The sequence below is a fragment of the Lolium perenne genome, chromosome 4, assembly GCF_019359855.2.
Source record: "Lolium perenne isolate Kyuss_39 chromosome 4, Kyuss_2.0, whole genome shotgun sequence".
Lineage (NCBI taxonomy): Eukaryota > Viridiplantae > Streptophyta > Magnoliopsida > Poales > Poaceae > Lolium > Lolium perenne.
Genome location: NC_067247.2, coordinates 135,777,386 through 135,786,111, shown reverse-complemented (window position 1 = coordinate 135,786,111; position 8,726 = coordinate 135,777,386). Strand labels below are relative to the sequence as shown.

Genomic DNA, 8,726 nt, shown 5'->3' with positions numbered 1-8,726 from the left:
AGGGGCCGACCGGCCCTGGAATTGGAAGAAACAGAGAGAGGGGTTCGGGGGAGCGAGAGCGGTAAAACAATCACCAAGTTAAATCTACAAGAATTAGATAATATATGTGCGCGCCAGAGGAGCTCTTGAAGTTTTCTCACCTAGTCTTGATTCTGGGTGGGTTGGAGTAGATCCGGCGAAGGACCACAGCGGCAGGGCGATGAACCCTAGCTCGGCCCTATCATCGGCGAGAAAATGGATCGACTAGTTTAGTGGGAGATGCTATTTGCCGATCTGGTCGGCGTGAGCAGCACACCCCACACCAGCGGCAGTTTGATGGGCCACAGCCCATCATCAGGTAACTCTGCTTTCCTTTTCTATGTTTTTTTTCTGATGTTTTTTATGCTTGTTTTTTCATTTTTTTCAAAATCTAAACGTTTTTTCAAAACTAAATAATTTTAAAAAAATACTTTTAAATTTTTTGAACTTTTTTTAGATCTGAGCAATTTAAACTTTGAACAATTTTTGAAATATACATATTTTTTAGAAAATGTAAATATTTTTCAAAAATGAACATTTTTTAAAGTTGAACAAATTTGAAAACTTAAACAAATTTGAAATCTGATTTTTTTTAATCTAAACAAATTTCGAAACTTGAACAAATTTCAAAATCTGAACAAAATTTTAATTTGAATGAATTTAGAAATTCGAATATTTTCAAATTAAAATATTTTCCTAATTAAAATTTAAAAATGTAGTAAAATAAATTGAAATCAAAAACCTGGCAGAAAACCGTTAAAACCTTGAAAACTTAAAATAGCAAAGAGAAAACCGGCTAGAGAAATGAATTCGCTGTTATGAGCCAGGCCTATGTCAGCACCAGGGTGTGCGGCGTGGTGTAACCACCGGCCTGGTCGGTGTATTTGTTTTGCCAGTTCGGTGTGGTTGCCTGTTTCATGGATCAAACACGTCCAGGCCCAAGCACAAAATCAGCCCAGTCCGGCACGGCTAATTGGACCACACGGCACATTATCTGACAGCGCTGCTACATTTTCTTCTCCCCCGAAACATTGCTTCTGCCACAATCCAGTGACACGCCGCCGAGTCCACAGCGATCCCGCAAACTCGAGAATGTTCCGGAACCCGCGCCGCGCAGCCCTCCTCCTCGCCGCCGGCGCCGCCGCGGCGGGAGCGGGGGGCCTCCTCGACCGCCGCGACTACGCCACGGACGTCAGCGTCTCGGTCTCCACGCCGCTCCGCCATCTTCTCTCCGCCGCATCCACGGTGCTCCCCTCCCGCAACCCCCTCCTCGCGCCGTGGCAAGGTTCGATTCCTCGACGCCTCATATGCTGGCCTGTGCTAGTGTTTGGTTGTCACCCCCGTATGAGCAGGTCGTGTCGTTAACTCGCGATTATCCATAATCTGTATATAAGTTGCATTGTGGTACCATGAACAGAGCTCCCAAGTTAATTCGAGACAGCAAGCTGTTGTTTATATGGCGGCAACACTGTGCATTCACACAGCTCTGTGTGATATTATTTTGTACTAGCGTTGGTAGTGTTTGGAAATTTTGCAAGATGAAACCCATCCGAAATTCCGAATATGTGATTAGCTAGCACAAAAATGCAGTGTAGACAACTAAATTTTTATTTGGAAACGCGAGGAAGTTCCAGTGTTCCACCTTATATGGTTATGAGCCGATATGATGGATGGTTTAGATGATCAATATCCCATCACATCTCATACCTGTATTACCTGTATTAGTAGTATCGGTATAGATATGCTCATAGAAATTTGAAATGGTAAAATATAGTTAGTCATCTGATAAAATAGAATTTACTAAGGCTAAAGATTTGCGTTGGGAAAAGCTTAAAAAGTTTCCTTGGAACAAATTATGTATTTGCGCACAACTGTGTCTAATGAGCACTTGTTCTTAATGAGTAGTTAAATTAAATTGAGGCGTGTTTATGGACTCTGGAATCAACTGTGTTATGTATGAAAAACCCTAGTTGAAGACCAATTTGGTGGCGGAGCTGCGGGTTGGTATTAGAGCACTATGTGAAATCCCATATACATCATAGCAATGCGCATATGTGTGGCACTATGTTTTTCCTAGTAATTGAGTCTATTGCCTGTTCATTGCAGAGCTTGCTTTTCAGAAGATCTTACTGTGTCCAAATTTGTTTTTGCAGGGGCATTTCCTATACTAAATTCCTTTGCATCTGCATCGGATGCACCCATTAACGCGGGCAACCAAGGTTCTGGTGGAATTTCAGATGATTCGAGATGTGGCCGAGGATGTCTAGGCAGGGATTCAATTGCCAATGCTGCAGCTGCAGTTGGTCCTGCTGTTGTAAACATTTCCTGTATGCATGGTGAGAATGTAACTGCAGTGGAAATGGTCAATTAATTACCTGTTTCACTAGCTATCCGTAGTAAACTTGTGCAACTCTTTTTTTTTTTGTAGAGATTCATGGATGGGCTCTAGAGAAGAGCATTGGATCAGGAACTATAATAGATCCAGATGGGACGATATTGACATGTGCCCATGTTGTTGCAGATTTTCAAAGCACGAAAGCAATTCTAAGGGGAAAGGTTATTAACTTGGCACTGCCAGTACCTTACGTGTCCATCTTGAGTTACCTGTTCTGGGACGACTGTGTCAATGCTATTACAAATGGAACTATCATGATGCATGAATATTGCTGGAGTTCCTAAAATGTTGGAAACTCAAAGGTCTAGCCAGGACGACCTACTCGTGTGCGCGAAAACTAACTTCCAGATATAAAACAATTCGGAAAAAGTTACACATGTAAATGTTTGGGTAAATTTCCCGTTAAATGTTTGGGAACACTATGCATGGATTAATGGAGTGTCCTTGGTCATTCACCATTCTTTCCAGTTATAGAATCTGAGTACTAGGCATGAAGTTCTAGACTATAGCATAGGCCAAAGTCGACCCCAAGCCATAGTATAATAGATATCCACTGTTCCTTTTCTCACAAATTTCACACAGTAGCGATGGTTAAGGTATATTATTTAGTATTTATATTTACTTTAACTTCTATCATCTTGCTTAGTTTTTAAAAAAGTTCCACCAACATTTGGGTTAATCCAGGAGAATAGCTTTTAATACACGTTTTTTTATTATCTCATTCTTGCCTCACAAATTGGTAGATCATAACAGGTTAGTGTGACTTTACAAGATGGTCGTGAATTTGAAGGTCATGTCGTCAATGCTGACCGCCACTCGGATATCGCTGTTGTGAAAATTAAATCAAAGACACCTTTACCAGCTGCAAGACTTGGATCATCATGTAATATTCGACCAGGTGAACATGTTGTTGCTTTGGGCTGCCCACTTTCTCTTCAGAACACAGTTACATCTGGCATTGTGAGGTTAGGATTTCCCTAAAACCTGAACTGTTTTTTGCTTTAATTTTCTCTCGCTGTCATTGAGACAACGTTCGCGTTTGATTCCCAAGCTTGCTATTCATTCTGATGACTTCAGTTGTTCTACTTACACCGCATTTTCTTGTAGTTGTGTTGACCGGAAAAGTAGTGATCTGGGTCTTGGAGGAATACGGAGGGAGTATCTACAAACAGAGTGTGCCATCAATAGGGTAAAACCTTTTTCTTGTTCTTTGAACATGCAGAGATATGGAAAACAGTGATTAATACTGATAGATTTGGATTTTATTGTTGGTGCAATAAATCTGGAAAAAATGTTGGGTATGGTCGTCACTTTGAAAGTATTATGCTATTTATCTACCCTGCACCTTATTCTATTACAATGTTCAACTTTCTACTCTGGTTAATTTGTCACCCCGAGTAGTAACCATCAGTATCACCCCTTTAAGGCTTTCATTACACAGAAGAAGAGAGCAATCTGCAAACAATCAATTAATTATTTGCAATTGTTGTTGTTTCTGCTTGTATCCAACAAGCAGTTTAGTGGTTTGTTTGGTTGGCTACCAAAATGTATCATTGCCTTTTCCCAATTTTTTTTTGTATCATTGCCACTTTATTTTGTGTACCTGTTTTTTTCTTGGGCTAATCCTAAAGAACAAGGCAGCCTTTATTTTTTGGTGCCAGTGTAGCCTCTTACTTACCTGATATACAAGCATATGTGTGTTTTTGTTGGTGCTTCTGTTTTGGTCTCTAAATTTCTCTAGTACAAACTCTGAACGCATTTGCATGCTACAGGGAAACTCTGGAGGCCCTCTTGTGAACCTCGATGGTGAGATTATTGGAGTTAATGTGATGAAAGTTTGGGATGCAGATGGCTTGAGCTTTGCAGTACCAATTGACTCTATTGTGAAAATTGTGGAGCACTTCAAGAGAAATGGGTATGCCTTACTTTCAGTTGTATGATGTTAGCAACATTTAACTATTGTACACTGCTTTGTATTTTGTCTTCCCTTGAGGAATTTCTTTATTTAGTTTGGGCTATTGAGCTACACATTTGGAGTGACTATAATGTATGTTTTGCCAAGTTAGGTATTTTTTTTAGTTAAATAAAGTGGCATGATGATAGTGATTCTATGTGTGTTCACCTTTTGCAAATAGATTCGTTGGATTACTTAACTAAATGATACTGCATGCACACCACCTAGAAGTCTAGCATTCACGATTAAGTTTGAACACTGATACAGCGAATCACGAGAGCATACCAGGCATTACAACTATATCGAACCTTTTTGTCTCTGTTGCAGCGTACATCTCCTTCTTTTACTATTGTAGACCATATATAATGTTCTCGTGCATGAGTCATCTCATGTTCACATTATTTATCAGTTCATCACAATTTTCCACTTCAAAACATTGATGCAATTAGGGTTAAATTAAACAAACTTTGCCTTCTTTAGTACAGTAGGTGGAATTTTAGGTTGAGCGAGTGAGTTGTTAAACTCTCTCATTTGTGTGTGTTGTGCCCAGAAAACTCAAATAACTTTAGTAGTGAATGGCCCACAGTATGTACATAGTTTTGACTGAAGTCCAGCATGATGTTACTTTCTCAAATGAACTGTGAGCCTGGTTGTTATTCTTGGCAGCTACTTAGATCTGTCTAATGTGCAATGCAGGAGAGTTGTACGACCGTGGCTTGGTTTAAAGATGCTTGATCTTAACCCAATGGTCATTGCACAACTTAAAGAAAGATCAAGTTCTTTTCCAGATGTAAGGAAAGGTGTGCTTGTTCCAATGGTAAGCTATTCTTAATTCGTCTCATGTGATGAGTCATTCTGCAGCCTGGAGGACTTTCTATTAACTTTCTATTAGCTCAAATTAAATTTGTTTTAGAATTCTAGTTATCACAGCCCATTATCTTTTTCTTCTTCTTACATTCCTGCTGTTTCTGACCTCTTATTCTTCTAAAGTGTGACTTTTCTAATGTTATATGTTTTAGCATGCAACAATTATGATAACAATTAGGTGATGCTAACACTAGTTGAGTGGACAACCAGGTTACACCAGGATGCCCAGCTGAACGTGCAGGATTTGCTCCTGGGGATGTAGTTGTTGAGTTTGATGGTAAACCAGTGGAAAGTATCAAAGAGGTAATCAGGAAAACCTCTGTGTTCTGTGGGCTGGGTATCTTAAATTTGTATCGCTTGAAATTTTCCTTCTTTTGAAAGTACTACCGCTGTTCCAAAAATATAAGACGTTTTGGTAGGCTATTTTAGTCTACCAGAACATCTTATATTTTGGAATGGAGGTAGTAGTAGTTATGTCATTTAATACGGAATTTGGTTTATATAGGTGCTAGAGTAGTGGTCGTTGGTGCCTGCCAGCTAACATGTATTATGCCCTTCTGGGGTTTTCTTTTCAGTTATCTGTACATCACATTCTTAAATCTCATTTCAACGCATCAAAGTATCATTTTATTTGTTTGTACAGATGAGTTGATAAAGTATTCATTGCAGATAATTGATATCATGGGGGACAAGGTTGGAGTGCCAATTGAAGTTCTTGTGAAAAGGGCGAACAATGTATCTGTGACTTTGACAGTTATACCAGAGGAAGCAGATGCCAGCAGATGACCCACAATTATCTGATTGAAGTTAACGAACTAGGAGGAGAATCTTCTAGTACAACTATGATTTTCCTTGGAATATATTTTTTATAGCCATAGATGTTATGCTGAGTTCGAACGAGTAACTAGGAAAGGCTGATCAATCTTTTTCCCCAGAAGGGGAAAAACCATAGGCAATATGGGTGTGGTAATGCAGTGCGGAGCTACAAAATGAGTCATTTGTATCATATGTTGACAAACTGAGGTTCATTTTCCTTCTTTTGGGCTATACATGCAAGTCTGGCATTTCAGTAAGTGTATATATATGTTTAATTCTGAATACTGGAAAAAACTTGTCAAAGCCTTATCGTCAGGGGTTAAGCTAGAACAAAAATGACACGATTGCACCAACTAATTTGATTCTTTTACAAGCAGAAAGCAAAAAAATATTTGATGATATTTTGTTCATTTGTTTTGTAATCCACCTTTATCATGCCTTTGAAACATAAGTTCTATTACAGAGAAACGCTATGCTACTACTGTTGAAAGACCTAGTTTCAGTTAGATGTTGATCTGGCGACCTAAATAGTGAGACTTGATACGCTTTGGTCGTTTGTCTACATGGCCAAACGAAACTTTAATTGCAGTGACCAGGCTACCTGCAGACACGATCGTGTCAATCATGGCAAAAAAAAATGAAGTGAATGGGGAAGAAGGATAGATAGATTGGAAAAGCGAAAAAAGCTTCGCCTCTTGAAGGAGGATGTGAGGGTGGCCAGCAAGCACACCGCGAAAACATAGATGGGACTCAAATCTTATTTTTGTTTTGCTCTCATGACTCAAATCTATGCAAGTCGACTTCTGATTTTACCTCCAATGAATATGCCCTGCCATGGTACAGAGGTTGATAAGCAAGTCTTATCTTGCGTGTTTTGTGTTGCTTAGAGTACAACAAATTATCTTCAACGGTTATTGTTCGTATGCTTCTTGAATTATGTCATGATTAAAAATAAATTAGAATATGTGTGAGTGTGACTATGGTAAGACATCTATTACGTTGAATTATGTTGTGGTAAATATTCATGCTCTGGTGCTTCCGTGCTTGATGTTTAATTGCTTGGACAATGTTTGTTTGTGAGGTGGCTTTGGTCTTTGAGATATTTGTCATCAAATGTTCTCCTACTAAAGTTCATCCACACAATTCTCATGGCACAATATCTTGTGGAACTTGGTTCTAGTGTAATTTGGTTGATAGATCTTGGTGATCTTCTTATTCTCAAGCTCTTACTTAAGGCATTATCATCAAAGGTACTTAAATTTACATGGTCATATGGCTAATGTATGAAACCGAGCTAACACCGATCTAATCAAAACCCTCAGTCATCCCAATCTCGGATTCCACACGATATTCTTATCTTATTTAAGCACAAATACTTTCCATGCACAATTAGAACGGGATGTTCTAGGATTGATGAGGACATCCCTACCATACTATTACCTCCGTCATTACAAGATGAAGACGATCCTGCTGTGAAGCTCAAGTCCAATGAAGTCAGGATTGGACCAATGACACAAGCTCGTGCGAAGCTACTTAAACAACAGGTGAATTTGTTCCTAAGTGATACTTTGATCGATGAGAACTTTATACTGCCTAAGTCCTATTACTTATGTATGATCAGGTATGAGGAGGGAGCAAGCATCGCACGAGGAGGAGAGGAGCAGCTCGACAAGAAGCTGGACGTGAAGTTGGTCATGAAGCTGGACATGAAAACATCCCCTGGAAGCGCGAGGGAGGAGAGAGAGGCATGCGCAAGGGAAGAATACCAAGTTCAGGCCGGCGCCAGATCCGGTCTGACCGGCCGCCACGGCGGCGCGCCCGGTCCCAGGCCCCGTCAACCGGGTGCCACGCCGGACAAGCCCGGCGCCGACCGGATTTCCCACTTGTGCCAACCGGGCACTATCTAGTAAGTCTGGACGCCCCGCCCGGTTGTCACCCGGTGCCTGGCCCGGTTCCGACCGGACCAGCCCGGTCCCAGGCCGGCCGTGTCCGAGTATGTCTCGACCAGATCCCGATTTGGGTCGGTTATTCTTGTAATTTTTCGACCTGAGGTCGTCCTGAAACCCTATATAAGTGCTCAGGACGCCCCCAAATTAGGTTTAGACCACGTTTAAGATAAACCCTAGTTCATAGTTGTTTGCTACGAAAAACTATTGATACACCACTCTCCAATTCGTTTCGATCTAGAGTTTTATGCTACTGAAAGTTTGTGTAATCTACTGTTCCATTGGGGATTAGAAGATTGCAATTTACCGCTTCGTGGTCGGTGGCTACGTGCGCGAGTGTGTGGAGTTGCGAATATCTTGCAGGGTTGAGAGCTGTTGCATTGGCGACAGGAATCAATCGAGAGACTTCGTTGGCGTCATACAAGTTATCTTCCACCTATCATCGATTCCAACCGCTGTGTTCATCGTGTGTTCATCACCACCCCGTCGCTTACTGAGAAGATCGGGCAACCCCTTATCATCTTGGTATCAGATTTCAGCGTTTCCTTGGTAAGTCATCCACAATCCACCCCATAGTTGAGTTGTGAGTGTTTTCCTATCCAGAAAAAGCCAAAAATATTAGGGTTAGGGTTTGCCATAGCCTTAGATTGCACTAATTTCGAGTTTTAGTTGCTTTTCGTAGTTATTTTTGTGTACCTTTTTCTTCTATCTAGAATTGTTAGGGTTTGTG

The 8,726-nt window shown here is 40.6% G+C and overlaps 1 protein-coding gene across 1 annotated transcript; it reads left to right on the top strand.

Annotated features, from left to right (window-relative positions):
* The first annotated feature begins 1,056 nt into the window (after positions 1-1,056).
* Positions 1,057-6,298, top strand: LOC127293993 (putative protease Do-like 14). Its single transcript, XM_051323729.2, has 9 exons — positions 1,057-1,303; positions 2,172-2,354; positions 2,447-2,574; positions 3,167-3,378; positions 3,521-3,602; positions 4,186-4,328; positions 5,064-5,184; positions 5,445-5,537; positions 5,904-6,298. The coding sequence occupies exons 1-9, from the start codon at positions 1,111-1,113 to the stop codon at positions 6,018-6,020; spliced, it is 1,272 nt and encodes a 423-aa protein (XP_051179689.1). The 5' UTR covers positions 1,057-1,110; the 3' UTR covers positions 6,021-6,298.
* The last annotated feature ends 2,428 nt before the right edge of the window (positions 6,299-8,726 follow it).

Bases quoted from the DNA above. Each gene is read 5' to 3' on its own strand.
- LOC127293993 (XM_051323729.2), top strand. From the start codon at position 1,111: ATGTTCCGGAACCCGCGCCGCGCAGCCCTCCTCCTCGCCGCCGGCGCC. The intron at 1,304-2,171 runs GTTCGATTCCTC...TTGTTTTTGCAG, and splicing joins CCTCCTCGCGCCGTGGCAAG to GGGCATTTCCTATACTAAAT. The intron at 5,185-5,444 runs GTAAGCTATTCT...GTGGACAACCAG, and splicing joins AAGGTGTGCTTGTTCCAATG to GTTACACCAGGATGCCCAGC.